The 21,946-nt window shown below is 50.7% G+C and overlaps 1 protein-coding gene and 1 long non-coding RNA gene across 5 annotated transcripts; one reads left to right on the forward strand and one right to left on the reverse strand.

The window, feature by feature from the left end:
• Positions 1 to 161: 161 nt before the first annotated feature.
• On the reverse strand, positions 162 to 16,836 carry ARF1 (ARF GTPase 1). Of its 4 annotated transcripts, none has more exons than XM_019729812.3 (6): positions 16,667 to 16,747; positions 11,123 to 11,195; positions 1,982 to 2,166; positions 1,794 to 1,904; positions 1,591 to 1,715; positions 162 to 1,469 (listed from the first exon to the last, which is right to left on the reverse strand). In XM_019729812.3, exons 3-6 carry the CDS (start codon positions 2,127 to 2,129, stop codon positions 1,308 to 1,310), a joined length of 546 nt encoding a protein of 181 aa, XP_019585371.1. In that variant the 5' UTR covers positions 2,130 to 2,166; positions 11,123 to 11,195; positions 16,667 to 16,747; the 3' UTR covers positions 162 to 1,307. The 4 variants fall into 4 exon arrangements, with proteins under 4 accessions (XP_019585371.1, XP_074168277.1, XP_074168276.1 ...); XM_074312176.2 differs by having other exon boundaries at positions 10,930 to 11,195; positions 16,667 to 16,731; XM_074312175.1 differs by lacking the exon at positions 16,667 to 16,747 and adding an exon at positions 12,122 to 12,184.
• Positions 16,837 to 16,988: 152 nt separating this feature from the next.
• LOC141567090 (uncharacterized) lies at positions 16,989 to 21,174 on the forward strand. Its single transcript, XR_012489487.1, has 2 exons — positions 16,989 to 17,323; positions 20,089 to 21,174. It is a non-coding gene; the product is annotated as an uncharacterized LOC141567090 (long non-coding RNA).
• Positions 21,175 to 21,946: the final 772 nt, after the last annotated feature.

A 21,946-nucleotide genomic window follows, 5' to 3' on the forward strand; every position in this document is an offset into this window, starting at 1 on the left:
CACAAGGGCGCTGGACACAGCTGCCACAGTGAGGGTGGAGTGGGGAGGGTGAGAGAAGGAATGGGGTGGATCCGGGGTTGGCTAAACTCCCTAAGTTGTCCCTGCCTACGTCTCAGGAGACCGCCTTTGGTCAGCAGCACCCAAGCACTGGAAAGCCATGAAATAGTTAAGAGATTTTATTCTAATAGCTATAATTACAGTGCTTGTTTGTCGAAATGAAAACCGAAAACAAGTATACAAAACAGTTGATTACTAATTGTGTATTGAAAGCAGTAAGAGGTTCCACGACACCAGATAAACCAGTTTTGAGGTTTTCCTCAAGATAAAGTTTAACAGCTCCAGCTTCTTCAGTGTTTATCAAAATACAAAAGAAAAAAAGTAGAGGTTGTCGTTTTTGATGGCAAATCTGACCCTTGCAGGCTGAGGGAGTGAAAGCACATGTGGACGGGGGCTCCAAGGGGCTGGACTCTAGGATGACCCGCCACCCATCTGCCTGTGCTCCTGCTGGTGAGACCCAGACACCCTGGAGTGAGCAAACATGCGTGGGGACCACAAGGCTCCCGCTCTGGCCAGAGTGGTCCCACCAAAGCACCCACGCTGACCCAAGGGAAATCTGGGGTCCCTCCAAGGGGCCTGAGCAGTGGCCACAGCCCCAAGCCCATCCCCTGGGTGGCGGTGTAAGCACAAGTACAAGCACAAACGCTATGGGATGCAGGATGACCCAGCCAATCATGGGGACCGTATGTGACCATGCAGAACATATCGTGGCTGGTTCTGCCCGCCACACGCTCCAGATAGAAGAGAGACCATGGGTGGACTGGACTCAGGCCATTACTGCAGAACCTACACTAGGCACATTTCTCCCTTCTGCGTGTTCAAGTGTCTCCTTATCTTGTATTTGTAACTATTTTAAAAAATGCACTGAGTTTGGGTTAAAAACCAACCACCAAAATGGATCTCAACACAGATCTAAATCTCAAGAGTGTCAGGCTGGTCTAACAGCAGCTCCTGGAGGCCCCAGGTGCCTACAATCCCTTCTCAGTACTAAACAGTGGGTTGATTCTCTTTTTACAATAAAAAAGCTGAGTAATATTGCATAGAGTACCAGAAACTGCCTCATTGGAAACAAGAACTATTTACATTAAATAAAAACCCAGTTGCAGGCTGCGTCTGCACATGTACAGCATGGTGAAGCACATGGGACCAACCATGGAGACAGCTGCTGGCACTCACACCACAGGGGCACGTCTGCCACATGAGAAGAAAGCAAGGGCGGAGGAGGGAGTGAGGGGGGAGAGGAGTGCAGCTCACTTCTGGTTCCGGAGCTGATTGGACAGCCAGTCTAGTCCCTCATAGAGCCCATCCCCACTGGTGGCGCAGGTGGCCTGAATGTACCAGTTCCTGTGGCGCAGAGAGTGCAGGCCCAACTTGTCTGTGATCTCAGCTGCGTTCATGGCATTGGGGAGGTCCTGTTGGGAGGGGCAGGGTGGCATGGCAGCCATGGGTCAGCAGGAAGATTCAGACACCATCCCACCCAACCCACGACTCCCTCAGGCCCTCGGGATGGCTTGGTCACACACAAGCACATACCTGCTTGTTCGCGAACACGAGCAGGACAGCATCCCTGAGCTCGTCCTCCGCCAGCATCCGCATGAGCTCCTCCCGGGCCTCATTCACACGCTCTCGGTCATTGCTGTCTACCACAAAGATGAGACCTATCGAGGAGCAGGCGTCAGCACAGGCGCCGAGGACACCCCAGCTCTCCCATAGGCCATAAGCCCCCCCTCCCTCACCTTGTGTGTTCTGGAAGTAGTGGCGCCACAGAGGCCGGATCTTGTCCTGGCCGCCCACGTCCCACACGGTGAAGCTGATGTTCTTGTACTCCACTGTCTCGACATTGAAGCCTGCAGGAGCACAGCCCAGCGTGAGCCCTGCCCCCAAGCTGCCTGTCCCCTGGGCCCCAGCAGCCCAGCCTCCTCACCTATGGTGGGAATGGTGGTCACGATTTCACCCAGCTTCAGTTTGTATAGGATGGTGGTCTTCCCCGCAGCGTCCAGGCCCACCATGAGGATGCGCATTTCTTTTTTGCCAAAAAGGCCCTTGAAGAGGTTCGCAAAGATATTCCCCATGATGTCGACTGCAAGGAGTGACACTGGCCAGAGAAACCTGCAGAGACAAGGGGTCCCCAGGTCAGTCTCTGTGTTGCCCAGGGCCATCAGTGCAAGAGCAGCTCAGAGACCACCCACATGCCCACCATAGATGGACAGATGGACACACGGCTTCCTCCTCCTGAAAACTCAAGGGGCAAGAGCTAATGAAATTCCAATTCCCAAGCTACAGAAAAAGTACTGCCCGATGGGCCTCTGGAGCCCCCCAATCACCCTTAGAAGGGAGAGTCTGGGAATATTAGGAATAGGGCTGACAGGAATTTGAGGCAGCAGCTGCCGTTGTCTCAGGAAGTGAGGCCCAAGGCCACATGGCAACTTGCCCCTAAGTCCACTGAACCTGCCGCTGGGTGCAATGTCTGACATGTGGGAAGAAGGGACGTTGAGCATTCGACATCTTTCAATGAATGCCAGATCCTCTCCATGCAATCACAAAGCTTTTCAAGGGGCCAGAAACAACTGCACCAAGGACCCTGGGTGTCTCCCAACTGCCCCAGCAAGCCTGAGTGAAACACGGCCCACACTCATGATGATGAATGCATGGGGAGCTAGGGGCCCCTGGCACAGACCAGAAGCCAACCTTTCCTAACACGCTAAGAGCTCAACACTCAACTTGTAGGCAGGATGCGGTGACTTACAACACCTGGGTACTAAGTCCAAGGCACGACAAGGGCCCCAGGGGAGCACTGTCGGGGGGACTCTTTCCCACCAGAGGAAGTCACCCGCCCCAGAAAGGAGGGGGCCCATGTGGTGTGGCAACACGCTCGTGTGAGCACATACACGTTGTGTCCGGGCCACACTCTTATCCCAGGTTCCCCACTCAGCAGAGCAGAATCACTGGGACATCACCAAGCCGGCTGTGACCCAGGGTCAGAGAGCTGGCAGGAAGGGCCAGGCAGACATGGGCTGGGGGAGAGCAGGCTCTCAGAGGCGGTGTCTCTGGTCCAGATGGCCCCTAGGGCATGAGAGCTACCCAAGCCTGGCCTCTCCATACTGCAGCACTTTCACTCAACTGTTTTATTTCCAAACAACAACTTAGGGAAAAAGGTCCCTCTCTCAAATGCCCATGGAGGTAACCATGAGCTCCCAGTCTTTGAACAGATGCTGCTGGGGTCAAAGGTCACTGGAGGACATCATAAGGGCCTAGCACAGGCATGCCCCACGCACCAGGCCTGGGGGGCATGTCAGGATCCCCACCACGCCCAGGTCATCCCTGGTAACAGGCACAGGTGGAGTCGCCAGTTATCTCTGCTGTAGGTTCTTTCCACCCTGAGCACTAAATGACTACATGCCCATCCCACTCGGCACCAAATGTCCACCCTCTCTCATTTCGGCACTCCGACATTTCCTGGCTCAAATAATGCCGTGATGACTGTCAAAAGGTGATTTTCTACCTAGTCATTCCTTCCAGCTGTCAGCATTCTGCTGTAAGAAACCACCTTTCCTTCTCCAGGTATCGACATGGGTATGAACTCACGTGTTTCTACTTCACTCAGTGGGTCAGAACCAGCAGCCCCATTTCGAATTTGATGCTCCAATGGTCCCAAACATGCCCAGTGAAGCCCTTCCAATTGGTTTCAGTGCCCTTTTAACTTTATTTTAAAAATTAAGTTTAAGATCTTTACTATAAACAAATAAAGTGATGGCTAACCCACCAGGACAGAGAGAAAGGGGGGAGACAAATTCTGGGATCTAACGCATGGTGGGTGGGGTCTGACCCTATGCTTGTCCTCAGGAGCGAAGTGACCTTGGAACAACTAAGCCAGGGGCTCTGACTCTGGTCCCCAAGCAGAGGAGGGTGTGCGACTACATGTGCTGGACAGAAAGGAGCTGGAGGCCCAGGAGACCCAGTGGCCTTAAAGCAAGGACTTATGGAAGGTCCCAAAACAGCCATGCCTGTTGCCCTTTAAGAAGCCTCCAAGAGGAATTTGGAGAAAGGCAAGACAGAAGACAGAGACTACTTAAAAGGAAAAATATAAAACCAAACAAAACCCCGAACCCCGGCGCCAACAAGTGGGGATGTGGGGCCTGGAAAACAAGAACAGGTGTTAGAACACAGGGAGCGACAAAGCAGACGTGACAAAGTGAAAAATCCACACACAAAAAAACGGATAAGAAAGGGAAAATTAGAATTGAAAGACCAACATCTACTTTGGGCAGGTGATGACTTTTTGGATATAAAACCAAAGACACAATCTAGGAAAAATTAATTGATAAGCTGGGCTTCATTAAAATCACAAACTTCTGCTCTGAGAAAGACACTGTTAAGAGAAGGTGAAAACACTTTTGCAAAAGGCACATCTGAGAAAGGACAGTCATCCAAAACACACACAGATCAGTTTAAAACCTAACAATCAGAAAACAACCAACCTGATTAAAAACTGGGCCAAAGACCTTAACAGACACCTCCCCAAAGATATACACAGACGGCAAATGAGAACCTGCAAAGATGCTCCACATCTTGCGTCCTCAGGAAAGTAAAGTAAAATAAAGAACTACCACTACACACCTAGTAGAATGGCCCACAGGCGGAAAACTGACACCAAATATGGATGCGGACACAGGGCAGCAGGAGCTTTCATCCATTGATGGTGGGAACGCAAAATGGTGCAGCCCTTTTAGAAGACAGTTTGGTGGTTTCTTATAAAACTAAACATACTCTCACCATAGGATCTAGCAGTTGCGCTCCTTGGTATTTACCCAAAGGAATTGAAAACTTATGTCCACACAAAAACCTGCACATGGATATTTACAGCAGCTTTATTCCTAATTGCCAAAACTTGGGGGCCCTGAAGATGTCTTTCAGCAGGTGGATGGATAAACAAACTGCTGCATCCATTCGCATTCGGTGGAGTATTACTCAGCACTACAGAGAAATCTGCTATCAAGCCAGGAAAAGACATGGAGGAACCTTAAATATGTATTACTGAGTGAAAGGTGCCAATCGGAGGAGGCCACATACTGTACGATTCCAACTACCTGACATTCTGGAAAAGGTAAACACTATGGAGACAGTACAAAGATCAGGATTTCCAGGGGTTGGGGGATGGGGAGGGATGAACAGGCAGAGCACAGAGGATTTGGGGGCAGTGAAACTACTCTGCATGAGACTGCAATGGTGGATCCACGTCATTGTCCATTTGCCCACACCCGCAGCAGGTCCAACTCCACGAGTAAGCCTAATGTAAACCATGGACTCTGGGTGACGATGTGTCCGTGGAGATTTACTATTGTAACAAATGCACCACCTGGTGGGGAAGTCGATGGTGGGAGCCCACGTGTGTATGGGAAATCTGTGCACCTTCCCCTCAATTTTGATGCAAATCTACAACTGCTTGCTCCCCCACCTAAAAAATCTTTTAAAAAATTTCTTTAAAAAAAAAAGAAAAGAAATCAACATCTAAGACTGAAACAGGCACACTAAATTCCAGAACACCAAGGGTCAAAGCACCTGAAACTTAGCATCCAGAGATATCAGCCAAAGTATGGATTACATGTAAAGGCAGAGCAAACATCAGGAGAGAAATGCCAGGTTGCCTCAGGCGAGGGAAGCCCCTAGAGTGATGGGGAAACACAGAAGCAGGCCTGACAAAGGCCAGCCCAGACTGTAGCAGGAAGGCAGAGAGGAGAGTTCCAGGAAAAGGGGAACACATTACCTATGTGGTTTCAACATGGGGCTTGGCAATTCCCGGGGAACTGGGAAAAACTAATGACAGGTACATAGAAAAAAATCCAGGGATGGAAACAAACAAAAGGAGGTTGTTTTAGGATTTCCTGTGGGAAAATATACGGTAGTAAAGGCACCACTTGGTTCAGCAGTGAACAACATTTACTCAGTCATGACACCGTTACTGTTATTGCGAAGGCCAGAATGTGTGGTGTTCTGGGCCAACCCTCACCACTCAAAGAGGATATATTCATTCAAAAATATGGACTACAGCCTAACGATGAAAGGGCCTGTCCCTGAGAAGCAGGATGTAGAACTGCTGTTTATGCTTGTTTTATTGTTAAAGCATCTCCTTCACAAAAACAGACACAAAAACCTGGGCACCAAAGGTTATCTGTACCCTCCCTAACCCCCAGTTGGGTGGAGGGCACATCTCCAGGTAAAGCCACCCACACCTGGATGCCAGCCTCTACCTCTTCCCTGGGCCTGAGTCGGTGAACGCTGATAACCAACATGGTCAGTCCCTGCCCTCCCCATTCAATTTCTAAACAGATCAAAATCCTGGAGCCCCACAGGGGGAAGGAGTCACGTTTGGTGGCAGAACCAGGAAGGAGATGAGCACCAAGTCTGGCATTTAAGAAGCTGTAACACACAGTACTTCAGTCTCTCCACAAACACCTGTACCCACCCTGCACCTGGTCCAGGGACCCTGGTGGCTCCTGGCCTGTCCCACCAGCATTGTTTACTGCTTTTTCAGAGATCCAGACCTATCTATTGTAGAAGAAAAGTTCAATACTGGCCACCAGAGTCATGCTGTGGCCTCTTGGCACAGGTTCCAACTTGTAGGATGCCCAGCCCAGGTACTACTCCAAACCTTTTCCTCCACCAGAACTCCTCACACAAGTCAAAACCGGTTTTTCAGGTTCATGGTAATGATCTCTTGTATTAGTGAGCAGAGAAGACACTGACTTTCTCAGAAGAACCCCCCCACCCCACCGCCATGAGTCTGCACCGGCTCCTGACCAATCTAGAAGACGTAAGCAGAGTAACAAGACCAGACGCAGCCTCTGGGGTAACATTCCAGCATTAAAGCCAAGAATACGACACAATTTGGCGGGCTGCATTCCTGCATGCAAAGATATACAAGGCTAAGGCCAAAGCCAGTGATGGGGCCTCCCAGGAAAAAACACTCACCCCCCCACTGCAATAAATGAATCCAGCATAACTGCTTTAGCTGCTGAAGAGAAATAAGTGTACCCGTGACCTCTACCTGTGCCCTCGGCATCTCCTACAAGCCTCAGTGGTTTCAGCCCTCGTCTGCGATCAGAGTTGTATAGCTTGTGTCTGCAGAAGGAAAGTCTGTCATGTGTTCTGAAACCATTAGAGCTGACTTATGTAACAGAATCTCTGTGAGCGTGAACACTAAGACGACCTGCACAGTTGGGATCACTAGGAAGAGGACACCACCAATGAATGTGGAATGAGGCCTGGGAAACGAAATGGTGATCCAGGGAGGCAGAAAGTGAGGGTTGGACTCCACTCTGTGGCATGGATGTGATGGGCTGCTTCAATCTCTGTAAATGGGGATTCACATGGATGAATCGCTTGCTTGAATGAAAAGCTGGGTGACATCAGAGCTTTTTTCTTTTTCCAAGTCAAGTTTCTTGAGGTATGAGTTACATATGGTAAAATGTACAGCCCAATAGTTCATCATCTGTTTTAATATCTGAGGCAAATTAACAAAGTGATTCCCCTGAGGAACTGATATACATTACATATTTTCTTTAATTACGAGTTTCATGAATGAGCAACTGCCTCTAGCAGTCACATGTGTTTTGATTATCCATCACTCGAAAGCCCAATTCACCCCTAACACACAGGATTTAATTTTAAAGAGGGATCCTCTACGTTCACCGACGATACAGTCACATGTCATAATTGCTGCCAACTGCTTTTTTGTACATCACCGGCGGGCTCCAGCACACCAGCAAAATAAAACCTCAAGACATTAACCCCGCCTGTAAGCCCAACATTCATTCCATCTCTGTAGCTCTGATGTTCTTCCCTAATTGAGTAATGCATTACATTTTGTCCCTTTTTTATAAAAATCAGTGTAAGAGAAAAACTGAAGGTACTATTACTAGTGATAAGCAGATACACCTCACAGGCCTAACACAACTGTGACAAAGATATGCATCAATAACACGCTCAGAAGAATATTCAGCCTGAGACACTCAATGGATCTAATTAAGTTCACAAACTTTCTTTTCTCCTCCTTCAGACAAGTGACATATACAATGTATTAGTTTCAGGTGTACAACATAATGATTTGATATGTGCATATATTGTGAACTGATCACCACAAAAAGTCTAGTTAACATCCATCACATCATCACATAGTTAATTTTTCTTCTTGTAATGAGAACTTTTAAGGTCTGCTGTCTTAGTAACTTCCAGATGTACAGTACAGCAGTGTTCACTAGTCACCACCCTGTATATTATATCCCAGAATTTATTTATCTTATGACTAGAAGTTTGTACCTTTTGACCCTCCCCACCCCCCCAAGCTTTCAATAAACGAAAGAACATGCAACAGTATTTTTTAACTGTACCATTCTGGCCTGCATCTAAAGGTGAGTTCCAAAGAGAGATGGTTGCTTTTCAGAACAAAACTTCCAGGATGCTTTGCAGGAACCAATTAGGCACTCGGGTTGGCCTCTGTGTAGGATCCTCCCACCCCTCCCCCCACACCCAAGACAGGCCAGCATTCTAACACTGGAGGGCTGGTATCTAACACATCCTAGGTTCACAAGATGCCTCCCACACCTGAAGGAGGGCATTACCTGTCAGGTCCAATTCTTAGGAGGAGCAAACAGTGAATTTCAATTTAGATCGCTCTTTGCCAGCTTAAGATTCAAGGTGAAATTCTTTAAAATGACAGCTAGAAATGAAGAAATGAATTTCATTCGTGAATGTGGCTCTTGGTCTACAGTAACATGGACACCAAAGAACCACTGTCATTGTGTGGCTGAACAGGCACACACCAACCACAAGGCACGTGGGAACAGCTTAACTGTAATCAATCCTACTCACCACTAACTACAAAAATCAAAGCATTTAAATTGATGAACATATTTATGTTTTGTAGTTTCCCGTTATTCCCAGCCTTAAAAGTTTTACTGTCCTCAAAGCAATTCATCAAACACATATGTCCTTCTGAAATCTACAGATGGGGTAAATAACCAGATGGGCTAGCCCAAACAAAAACAATATCCATGTGGGACACGGAACCCAAATGTCACATGGCCTCCTCTGGAGTGAATCCAGGATGGAGGAGACCCACAGCTGAGGTCTCCCTCAGAGCTGCGCCTGGGACAGCTCTCACAGCTGTGTGCACCTGTCTTTGTGGCAGATGCCGGCTGCTCTTCTGTATTTCCTCTCCCTAATTTGTCCCTGGGCAGGAAGACTTCCAGAGTAAAACTATATTCCTGGTCCCCTGAGGCCCATCTGAGTATTATGTCCTGCAGGATGGGACAACAGTGATGGCCAGGCTTCCAGGTCCTGCAGGCCTCTCGCCATCTGCTGAGAAGCCACCAGCATACTAGACCCTAATGAACACCTCTACTCTGGTGATAAGGGCACAGAGACCTTCTGTCTAACCCCAAATGCAGTTGTCTGAGGAACTTGTTACTGGAAAAAATAAAGACGAAAAATACTATTTTGTGTCAATCCACAACATAAAATGTGCAACAAACTTAAAATGGAGAAAACTAAATTCATGACTAAAATGCAAAGTGGGACCTGAGAAACCATGGGCAACTCTAAACCACCCAGACACCCTGAAAAGTGTCATACCACCCCCCACCAACCCTTCACTAATAGTGCAGGTTATTAGTGGTCCTTTGGAAGTCAATTAAAATTGTCTTTCAATCCCACCCAGTGGGAACCAGAGGACCAGCAGTTTGGGATTGGTTTGGAGGACTCAGCAAGGTGCTTGGGCATGTTCTGACCCCAGCGCCTTCGCCACACCTTTGATTCTTCAAGCTGTGTCCACTCGGCCCTTCCCTCAACTTCTGCAGCCAAACTTAGATGCCAGCCACCACCTTCCACAGGAAGTGGTTCTTTCCTCTCCATTCTCAGCGCACACTTGACACACCACAGGGCCAACAGTCACCACTCAGAAAAGGAGTAGCTATGCCAGGAGAACAGCACTGAGCACAAAGAGGCTAGCAATACTCAGTGACTCCAACTAACAGATGGAGAAAATGGAGAAGGCCGGTGTCTGCCTTCTACCTCACTATTATCAATAAACTAGAGCTTAGAGCAGGGGTGTCCAAACTGCGGCCCACGATCCATTGTTAATTGGCCCGCAGCAAATTCCAAAAATATGTTTAGTTTATTTAAATAAACCAGGTGAGGCAATACATACTTCACCTCGAGTGAGTGGCCCGGCTGTTTGTGTCTTTTACCGCATATGGCCCTTGGTGAAAAACGCTGAAAAAAGTTTGGACACCCCTGGCTTAGAGGCCTCTGGGTCAAGCAATGTCAAAGGCTGCTGCTCCTCAGTGACACTGTGGCCCTGTCAATGCAGATATGCACACATTCAGATGCCGACCCCCCCACAGCCCTGACAGACAAAGGGCGGGCACACCAGTTACAACAGTCTTGGGTTTCAGTTCTAGTAGTGAGAACACCAAAAGAAAACGCTTCAGGATACTGATTTCTGTTGTGAAATAAATCCCATTCATTTGTTTTTGTCACTCCACTTCGTTAATCATCTGGTCACTGCAAACGTGCTGAAGCCTCTGTAGTCTCTGTTCTGGTGCCTTCTCAAAGCAGCCGCCCACACGCACTGTGCAGACACAGGCTCTCTCCCAGTACTAGGGTGGGTCTCTGAGACCCCTCTCCATACCCTTGAAGAGAATGGGAACTATAAGCATAAGCCCTCAGAGCCCCTTCAAGCACTCAAGAGTAGCAAGTGGCCCCCGGAGGCTTTCTCGACAGGGGCTTTGGTGAGGGATTAAACCAATCTCCAACTTGATTTTTGCTTTCAGAGATCTTTCATTTTGAGGACAAAATTTAAAAAATTGAGCCCACCTCTTTTTCTGAGAGATGGCTTCCGGAAAACACAGAAGAGGAAAGTGGCAGCACGGGTTGAAAACCTCCACTGGATCCTCCCACCTTTGAGGCAAGCCCCCCCACGTGCCCCTCCTCCTGTAACCCTTGTCAGAGAGGCAGCCAGCTCACAACACTCAAGAGGTGCAGGGGTTCAGGACGCCCTCCACCTCACCCTCCAAGAAGCTGGTCTTGCCCAGGAGGCCACAGCAACTACTCAACAGGCGTCTTCCAACCGCTGGTCACACCTACAACAGGAAAGTGCTAGTGTCAGGGGTATCTCACTGACACATTTTTCGTGCCATCCTCTGCTTAAACCCTCCCAGAGGTCCCACCATGTTCTGCATCTTCTACTTTCACACCCCAGCACTCCTCTCAACCATTCACTCTCAGAGGAGTATGGCCCCTACACATGACCCCCATTTTTCTATTTCCAGCTGGATCCATGTCTCACCTCCAGACTCTTTCCTACCGTCCCCGCCCCTCGACACACAAATCTCCTATCAAAATCTAACCCCTCCTACATAAAGGGCCCGCCCTTCCCCACTTTAACACTGAGCAACTTCCTCCAAGTTACTGAGACCCAAACCCCAGAGACACCCACAATCCCTCTCTCTGTCCCTTTCATCCCCAAATCCATCTGCTTTAACAGCAAGTCCTGACTCTCTCTTTGCAAGGTGCATCCACACCACACCCTGCCTGTGCCCTGGCATGGGGCCACCTCATCTCCCCTCTGGCATTCCAACAGCCTGTAGCTTCCACCGCACAAGGTGTTGTTAATGCCAACAAGACAGGCCTGTAGGATAAATCAGATGACTGAACACCACATGCTAAGTTGGCCCTTACACAGCTCAGAACCGGCGCCCCATTCGTGCTTCACAGAGCCACCTCTACCATCCCAAAAGGAAACCAGCAGGCAACACAACCAACATATGCACTGACTGCAAAACACCCATCATGCTGCCCAACTGTAATGTAACGGGGAAATAAAGGACAGTGATTTAGATTAAAATACATGCTTCAATACTGGGCACGACCACACCGCCAGCTCAGGGAGGCTGTCAGAGAATCACCTCATGGAGCCTGCTGCAACGCACACTGATAGCACTCGTGCTGGCAGCTCAGACACTCGAGGCCTGTTGTGTCCATGAAGCAGAAAGAGAAAGCAACTCACGGTAAGGTTCTGCAGAAAACAAAATACACTCCCTCCCTCTGATTTACAGGGTGATTTCTTTCCTGGAAAATTCAGAACACCTATTAAAACCACGCAAAAAAATTAAAGTTTTGTCTCTGCACATAAAACTGAATTAGGTTTAAGATATGAAAGTCACACAAAATGTGTTCCTGCCGCTCTCACAAATTCCCCAAATACTTTCCGGGGTGTGTGTGTGGGGGGGGCTAGCCCCTCCAAGGTCCATTGGCACACACCAGCAGGCTTCCCCACTCTGCTCCTGGCAGGTCTCCAAAACCACCCCAGGGCCTCTGCACTCAACTGTTCCCCTGCCTGGGAGAAGCTTCCTGTTCTCCCACAGACCCTGCTCCTTCACACCTCTTCTCACCCCCCCATGCTCACCTCACGCCCCACCTTCCTAATAGGGGGCATTCAGCACCTGCACCTTTCCTGTTGGCCTGCCTTCCCTTTCTGCTCACTGCCAGGACCCTGACTTCCCATCCCACCCCACACTCAGTAGTGGGGCCCCCTCTGCCCAGAACCCACTTTCCTCTCTACCTCCACTCATCTTCCTCCACTGGGCAACTCCCTGGCATCCAAAGGAGTAACCATCAGAGAGAGGAGAAAATGAGTAAGAGTGCATTCACCAGGGTTATTAGTGGGAACATTCCTTTGACATTCCAGTGAGGAGACCAGGGCTATGGAGACACTGTGACTACTCAAGGCAAGGAGGACCATGCCAGCAATGTGCTGTGTATGAGAGGGGTGTGTGCATAGCCTGCTGCCTACACCTGACCCCACATGCCTGCAACTGGTGACTAAAAACACATTTTCTGTGATCTCCCCAGGAATTGGCAAGATACTGTATCACTTTAACAGAAGAATAACGCTAAAAGTTGTAATTATTTTAAGCTACGTTTCACCACCCAAACTGCCAAAGATGTAATATTTTAAACATAAATTAATGAATCTGATCATTTAATTAGGAACTGCACGCTCACCTACAGAGAGGAAATTTCACAGGAAAACACACTATTAACAGCAATTTTTAAGACATCCTTTATTCTGAATCCTGTGATCAAACTGCTAGTACATCTAACTTTGCCTTCATTCCTATTCTTCATGAATGAGTCTAGATAGTCTTGAAATTGTTTTCTTGGCCATTTGTATTGAAGTCTCACTGATGGGATACTCAAAAAACTTCACATTAAAAGAATTTTAGGATCTTAGAGAACTAGAACCACTAAGCTTCCTGCTTAGCTCCCATACGCGGCACTGCAAAAATAATCTGACGTATGACACAAACTGAAAGACTTTAGTTATTTTACATGACTTGCTAACATCCCTTTGAGAAGCAATACTTACCAAATTACGATGAAACATTAATTAATGTTTCCCAAATATACTACACTTTAACTTCTGAAAATGTGCGTGATCATACCTGGGCCTCCATTAATTTATGCCTTATACTAATAGTCACCCCTATGGCCTCAGAGGTGTATAAAAACGTTTGCCTCCTGAACAGAATCATTCCCAATTGCTATGTCTGTAGTATTTGCTTTTTTCTGTCTCTCCCCTTTCTACTTGCCAATGACAGGCTGCCGAACTCTTGTTGCCACTATGTGCAAAAAAAAAAAAAAAAAAAAATCAGGAAACAAGGGTCTGTTAGGAACAAGGTTAGGTTCCTGCATCAGACAGGCTCACCATTCCTTCCAATTCATGTAAGGAAACTGAGGTGACAGGACTCTGGGTGAGGGCCTAAGAGACTTTCCTGGAAACAGGGAGCTTTAATGTTTTTGTGTTAAACTTTGCCACATTTCCCCCCAGCTAATCAGGCCATCTGATCCATCTGAGAATTCTGAACCACCTTCCAGAACAGTAACACAGCTGTAGTTATGACATATGCAGTGTAACCATATTTTAAACAGTTTCTAACACACACAAAATGATAAAACCCAAGGATGAAGGAAATGAGCTGAGGTATTATATGTGAGACCTGGAATCACCCCCCACCCACCCACGCACACATCCCCAAGCCATCCTTTACTTGCCAGTGGGAAGGTTACACCTAGTCCACTAATAGGTAAAATTGTTTCCAAAAGACCACTTCGGACAGTGCTGGGAGGACATATCTAACACCATCCACGCCAGTGAGGAACAGAGTGCAAGGTAAGTTCTTATCTAATTTTAAGATCCTAAATGAAGGGAATTTTTCACATTTCTCTCCTAACCACTAACAGATATGGATTTTATTTCCTTTCATTTTCCTAATTCTACAAAGGTTGGAAGGTCAAAGGAGAGAATATGGATAGGACAACATGCACAGAGATGGATGAATGGTTTGGCAAGCCCAGGCTAGCTGGGGTCTGAACAGCTGCTCAGTAAATGAGCACAACCCTCAGGAAGGCTGCAGAAACACCTGTGATCAAGAGCAGATTTAAATTCGTATGTCAAGAGAACACTCAATTGGGGGAATCCGAAGAAAATTGATTCAGCTCTCTCAAACTAAGTCAACATACTATTGATGAACGTGCACGGGGTTTTTCCCTTGGTTAGGTTTACTCCTGTGCCCGTTTGACTCTGGCTATCACCCCAGCTGCCGATGGTCCACACGGAATTCCACTGAAGTCTACAAATAAATCAAAATGTACCTTCCTGTAGTTTCAAGCCCACCTAGTCTTTGGTAGAGGCAGCTTAGCAGGTCTGAATGTCCCCTTCATATTGTGCAAGAGGCAAAGCAAATAGTTGGACCACATGATTTAAAAACCAGAACTGTGAGGAGCACACACCAGTTTTTGCTTTCTACTAACTTTCTCTCAGTGATGAGCAGACACTGTGTGAGTCAGCTATTATCCAAACCAACTATTTTAAGTCTTTTTGAAGTAGCAATTCTGAATACTTATATCTGAAGATAGCCCTCAAAGGAAATATGATGTTTCTAATGCCCAAGTGATATGGACTTATTTTCAACAGGACATTCCTGAAGACAGTGACACCTGTGAAGAGGCACAGCTACACTCTGCTGAATATGAAGAGAAAGCCTTTACGGGAAGAAAACAGCACACTCTAACAAGGTGGCCAGATCTGTGATTAACATACACACTCAATTCCTCTTAATTTTGGACCCAGCTAGTTAGTAACACCATGCATTCAAGTTCTTACAGTTTCCACTACTCACGGAGGTTGCTCCAAACTCTAAGTAGGGACACCACACTGGCAGCCCCATGTGTTAGATACTGGAAGCGGCCTCGGCAGAGGGCCACAATGTACTCAGCATCTCACAGATCGACGAGACACAGAGACATACACACACACCACACGGAAACGCAGGATCCATCATGCAAATAGCTGGCAGAACAAAGTGCTGACCACTCGTTCTGAAACAAGAACTCGAGCTGACCACTGGAAGGAACGCAGTAGTGGCACCAACCACACAGCTCTCAACAGTGGCTTTCCAGACCACCCCAAAGCGTTTGAATTCTCTTCTCCTGCCAATGACTTCTTGTGCAATTCCGCTCAATTTATTTAAAACAGCAACTTGGTGTTTTGAGGAAATGGAACAGTGTCTCCTAGCTCAGAAGTGCCATCTGAGTTGACTGGCTAATATTTTAAGTACTCTGTAATTAATCGGCAAGCCTTATTAACAAAGCTACAATTTTACACGCCGTAAACACCTGGACTGGGCAACAAGAAAGAGGCCGCTCAACTAGAGAGGACGTCTCGACCCCGAGCCAGTCCTTCCATAGATCAGTTAAAGATTCACCAGCTATCAATAGTGTTCTCATCTCTGCCAACGGCGCCAAGGAAACAACCCAAGGGTTGCAGCAAGCTTTGATAAAGGGGCCTTCACAGGCGCTCCCACTAGGACCCTAAACCCTTACTCCACAGCAAGGCCGGCACCCGAGCCCCGCCCCGCCCCGCCCTCGGAGCAAACAGGAACTGGGCTCAAACCCTGGTCTTCGGGTGACCTTGTCCGCGTCCCGGGCCATGAGCCTCAGTTTCCTGGTCCTCCAGACCCCGAAGCGGGAGGCGGAGCAGGAAGCGGGGCTTCCTGGGGAGCCCGCGGCCAGGCCGGACTTCCGGACACCCGCCCCGGTGGCTCTGGGAGGCACCGGGCCGTAGTGGCGGCTCGGGGGCTGGCGGGAGACTGAACCCCGGCCTGGTCTCAACTCTGCCCCAAACTCGATATGACTCCAGCGGGCAACTGCCCTCGTTCCCGACCCCCGCCTATCCTCGACTCGACCCGCAGTCCAGTCCTCCGTTCCAGACCCGCCCTGCCTCACCACGGTCCTCAGTCTGGCCTCGACTCGGTCCTCACCGCCCTAGCTTTGCCTCGGTTGCCAGGCCGGACTCGCTTCAAACTCGGCCCCCCGCCCGGCCTCACCTCGTTTCAGCCTCCGCCCTCACCACAGCTCCCGGCTCAGCCTCGCCTTCGCCCCGGCCTCCCCCGGCCCTCACCACGGCGCCCGGCTTCGCCCCGGCCCTCCCGCCCCGCCGCGGTAGGCAGGCACTCGTGCAGCCTAGTCCTGCCCCCGGCCCCGGCCTCACCCTCAGCGGCCGCGGGACAGCTGCTGCTCCGAGCCAGGCGTTGGTTTTGCTCCCACAAGATGGCGGCTCTGACGGCGGCCACGTCAGTGCCTGCTGCCGCGGGGAACGCTGGGGAATGGGGCGGGCCATCCGCAGCCCCGCCCACTCCCCTGCCGCGGCACGCACAACCAGATTCCCGGCGCGGGTTGGGAGCCCGGCGCCGGGATGACGCCCCGCCCGCCGCTGTGCGTGCGCACCCCACCTCTGCGCGTGTGGGGCGAAGTCTATCTGCGTCTGCGCCGCGCGTCTCCCTGGAAGACGGCGTAGGAAACTCACGCGCCCACTTTGTGAATGCAGACTCAACTTGGAGTCGGTCCTGGGGTTCCCGAGCGGCGGCGCCGGGGTGCCTGACCCCCGCCCCTGCCAGGGCGGTCCCACGGTAGGGTCGGTTCCCCGGTACTGTGGAAACCGTTGCTTCCAGCTGGCGGCCACCGCGAGAAGTAGGACTCCCGGGGTGCTCGCCCCTTGGAGACACCCGTTGCGGCCCACGCAACCCCTTGCGCGCCCGACGGCCGACGCGGGGGAGCGGGCTGTAGATCAAATAAAGAAGCCTTACAGTAGCACGGTCCGGGCAGGGAGACAGCGCTGCTTCCGGGAGGCCGCTGAGCTGTGATCCAGGTGACAAGAAGAGGGAGCTCCCTCCTCCGGGAAGCCTCCTTGGGCTAGTCAGAAGGGAGGCGAGGACCATAGGGGCCCTTTTCACGTTCTCCGGGCTCGGTGGCTCCCACTTGGGACCTTACTCTGGCCTCTCACGGACCTTGGTCCACCCCTTCTGCTACCTGAGCTCCCTCCCCCCACCCTCGTGCTTCTGCGAGGGGCCCCCAACCCGGAGGTGTTGGGGAGATTGCTGGGAAGCTCTTAAACTCCGTGCCCTGCGTGTTGTGGAGGGTCCAAGGTAGGTCCCAGTCTCCGTGGCCCAGAGGCCTGCATGACAGGAAGGCCTGAGGTGTTCTGGGCCTGGCTGGGGGCCGTCTGCCCACCTTGCTCACTTGTTCCCTATGGGAACGGCTCCCTCACCGGGCGGGGCCTGCTGGGACCTCACCAGCCCTCCATGGGTTGCCAAATCCTCCCAGGCAGCCCTAGCCTCCCCCAGACCTGAGTTCTGGACGTTGGCTCTGCGGCGCCCCACCGCGCTAGGCCATAACATTTCAAAAATGCTCATGCAAAGTGTCTCAGGGGTCTGTACCTCCCAGAGGGGCACAGAACCTTCTGGTGGTGCTGACTCCTTGCCCTGGAGGGCTGACCCAGGGCCAGGCATCTGGACGTGACCATGTGTCCTTTGAAATTTTTTTAGTTGTGAAAAATACAGACAGAAAGGAGCATGTGAAAGATACACACACAGTTAAAAAAAGATGGATTCCTGCGTGTCTGCCAAAGGTTAAGGAATTTACATTCCTCCTGATTCTGTCCTGGTTTGGCTTCCACTTTGGGAAAAGGGGGCATCTTCAAGGTCACACAGGTATCGGGGGCCCAGCCCTGATCCTAGTAGAGACCCGTCAGGGAGCCAGGAAGTGCCAGGCAGTTACGTGGGGAAACGGAGGCTCAGGTACTTGCCTGAGGTTATGTAGGGAGCCAGGACCTTTGCCCCTCTTCCACTGGGTCTGGTGATGGACACCCTGGGGACAGACTGAGCAGGGTGCCCTCCCACCTTCAGCCAGGAGGTGGCGAGATGAGCTCGCTAGAGGGCCACCATTATAGGTGGCTCCACTATCAGCTGAAGCCCCCATCCCAGATCCTCACTCCAGCCTGACCACCATGGGGGGCTTGCTGGGATCTGGGATTAAGCTCCTCGCCTCTGGGGGTCCTTAGGCCAAGGACCAAGTCATACACAGGGATGCTGAACAGTAAGACCCCCTGGGAATGTGGCTAGAGGGACAGACGGAAAGACAGCCTGAGCAAAAGAGCAGGGACAGGATGAAAGCCGGGGTAGGAAATGTTCACACTTTCCAGGACCTGAGCTGGCAAGCACCTCTGCAGTTTCTGTGTGAGGTACCCGTGAGGTGCGCAGTATTCACACCTGGCAAGGGGCTCTCACAGATGTTCCCAAGCCAAGTTCACACAGCTAGGATTGAGGCCCTGGAACTCAGCCCCTACCATGCCTGTGGCTGCACCTTCACTCTTCCCCCGCCCAGCCCTGCCCCTCAGGACACTGGAGCTTCAGTGCCTCTGCAGGCTGCAACATTATCTTGGACTCCTCCAGTGACAAGGGAGCTCACTACTTAGTTAACACACTCAATATCCAGCACCTAGTTGCAGAACTTTATCCTCTTAAAGGTTTCCCTGGATGGTGTGGGGAAAGGAGGCCCTCTGGCTCCCTGCACTCAGCCACCTGCTCCTGGCCCCATTGGGCTGGCCTCCACAGACCTGAGCCCAGAGGGGACCCTGAGACAGGTTTTTGTCTGGACAGGGGTGGTGTGGAGAGGGCCCTGCCCTTCTCTCAGTCCTGGTCCGTTCTCTTCCAGGCCCTCCCCCAAAGCCCACCCTCCTGCATGGCCCTCCTGGTGCAGGAATTATTATGGCTGTTCTGACCGTGGGGGCACCAGGAGGGGACCTACGCAACCCCCATGCCCACACCCAGGGCAGCCCTACCTTGACTCGCTCCACTCTGATCATGTGGAAAACCTGTGGGCTCACCTGCAGCCACACAGCAGCTGAGAGCACAGCCTAATTCCACGCACGTGAGAGGCCTCTCCTCAGAGCCCTCTGAGCATCACCTGTTTGCCCCATACTGTACCTGCCTCAATTTCCCCATTTCCTGCTGGCTGCTCCCTTTCCTGCATCCCTACTATGGTCTCCTGGCCCTGGCCCAGTTCACAGAGCTCCTTCCCATTCCTGGGACAGGCCAAGGCTGTTCCCCACTCTGGGCCTTGTCCCTCTGCCTGGGATGTTGCCTGGTGTGGCCGTCCCGTCTGGGCTCTCCCAGGCATGGTGGCTGTCCCTAGAAGGCCAGCTCCACAGGGCAAGGATGTTTCCTGCTTGGTTCTCCAGTTCCCCCAACACCTGGGTAGACAGCAGGTAAGGTCACCCTGCTCAGCGGGCTTCACACGGGGTTGCCGAAAACATGTTTGCTTTCAGGACCCTGCAGGTGACATTGAGCATGGCCTCCCATTTGGAATGTAGATGACATTCCCAAACAGCTGTATGCACAGGACCTATGATTGTATCAGCAACAGAAACCTAAGATATTTTCATGTCGTGGCACAGCTGTTACAGGAAGCATGAAATACTATTTCTGCTCCCCAGTCAACTAAAATTCTGAGGTTGTCGGCTGGCCTTGTCACCTCCAGTGCTGGTAACTAAGGCTGACATCCATGACAGTACTGCTTCCTGTGCCGCCTTCAGAATGCTTCACTTCCAGGTTTTCTTGCTTTATGTGGGTGCAGGTGGCACACAGTCAGCAGGACACGGGAGGTGTGAAGTCTGGGAAGTTCTGGTGGCTCTTGGTGCATCTCAGGATCCTCACCCCCATCAAGGTAACAAAACCTGTTACCCCTGAAGTCACATGTCAATAGCTTAAAGCTTTTGATAACTGGATCTGTTTCCCTTGAAATGGTGTGTCTTTTATTTTAGGCAGGGATACCACCTTGTTCTGAGAAAGGGTCCCATCTTCACCAACCTGCTAGGGGGTCCTTGGCGCACATAGAGCCTCTCCACTCTGGGCAACCCTGAAAGATGCCCTCTTCTCCCTGTGGGATCTTGGCAAGTAGTCTTCCTGTGCCCAGTGCAGCCCCACTCCGCACAGTGGTTAGGGTGGGGTCTCTGGGGAGTAAAAAATGTCTACGGGGAATGGGAAGCCAATTCTGTCACTCAGGTTAAGTGGGTGACAGACCAAGCTGCAGCTCATCCCAGCCACCTGGTGGGCCACTGAGCTTCTGGCCCCCACGTCTGATCCCCAGTCAGTGGCTGTATTAGGGTTCTCCAGAGAAACAGAACAATAGGGTGTATGGACTACATACGAATTTGGACAATTAAGTTCGCAAACTCATCCCAGTAAAAGTGCTACATACCTCACTGCTGAATATCACTACGGTCACCTTGAAAGTCCTCCCCTTGGGAAGCTATGCACCAATGCCAGCGCCTAGTCCACCCTTCAAAGCAATTCTGGAACTCTTTTTCTGGAATGGCCATCAGAGCTGTCGTCATATTACCCTTGATGTCCTGAATGTCATCAAAATGTCTTCCTTTCAATATTTCCTTTATCTTCAGGTAAAGAAAGAAGTCACTGGGGGCCAGATCAGGTGAGTAGGGAGGGTGTTCCAATACAGTTATTTGATTACTGACTAAAAACTTCCTCACAGACAGTGCCGTGTGAGCTGGTGCATTGTCATGATGCAAGAGCCATGAATTGTTGGCGAAAAGTTCAGGTGGTTTTTGTCTTTTTCACGCAGCTTTTCAGCACTTCCAAGTAGTAAAGTTGGTGTTGGTACAAATTCATAATGATCCCTCTGATATAAAAAAAGGTTAGCAAATATCGTTGCAACAAGTTCTTGAACTTAATTGTCAGACCTCCTATGAGATAACGTTGATCCTGGGGCTTGGCTTGGGGGCTGAAGAATCCCACGACCTGACAGCTGCAGGCTGGAGACACGGGAGATGCGGTGGGTGATGTAGTCCCAGTCCAGGCACCGGAGAATCAGGAACTCCGAAGTCCAAGGGCAGGGCAGGCAAGACGGGTGGCCTGGCTCAGGCAGAGGGAGAATTCGCTCTTCCTGTGCCTTTCTGTTCTATGTAGGCCCTCAACCAGTTGGATGAGGCCCACCCGCTTTGGTGAGGACCATCTTCCCTCAGCCCAACTGATTCAAATGCTAATCTTATCCGGGACAGCCTCACAGAAACCCAGAAATAATACTTTAACCGCCTGACCCTCCCTCAGCCCAGCTAAGTTGACACAAATTAACCATTTCAGCAGCACTGGGTGGGACCCAAGTGGCCTCTGGGAGCAGCCTCTAGCCACCCCCAGCCTTGTCTATGCCTGAGATGGAGGGTGTCCTGCACCTTTGGAGAGCAGTCACATTCTGGCTGGACACTGGGGCAGTCGTGAATAAGCTGCAGGGAGCATCCCGCTGCCCGCCGGCTGTGTGACATGCTTTCACTGCTGTAATGCCTCAGTGTGCAGTGGATGGCTCGTGGGCCACCCTTCTCCCTGCTTCTTACTACTCCTTGCTTCTTGCTGGGCCAGAACTGCCCGATTTCCCAGTGGCTGTGCTGGCAACCTGCACGGATACAGAAGGTGGCTGGGGT

This window comes from Rhinolophus sinicus, chromosome 5, assembly GCF_057876585.1.
Source record: "Rhinolophus sinicus isolate RSI-liver-muscle chromosome 5, RSI-T2T, whole genome shotgun sequence".
NCBI classification, from domain to species: domain Eukaryota; kingdom Metazoa; phylum Chordata; class Mammalia; order Chiroptera; family Rhinolophidae; genus Rhinolophus; species Rhinolophus sinicus.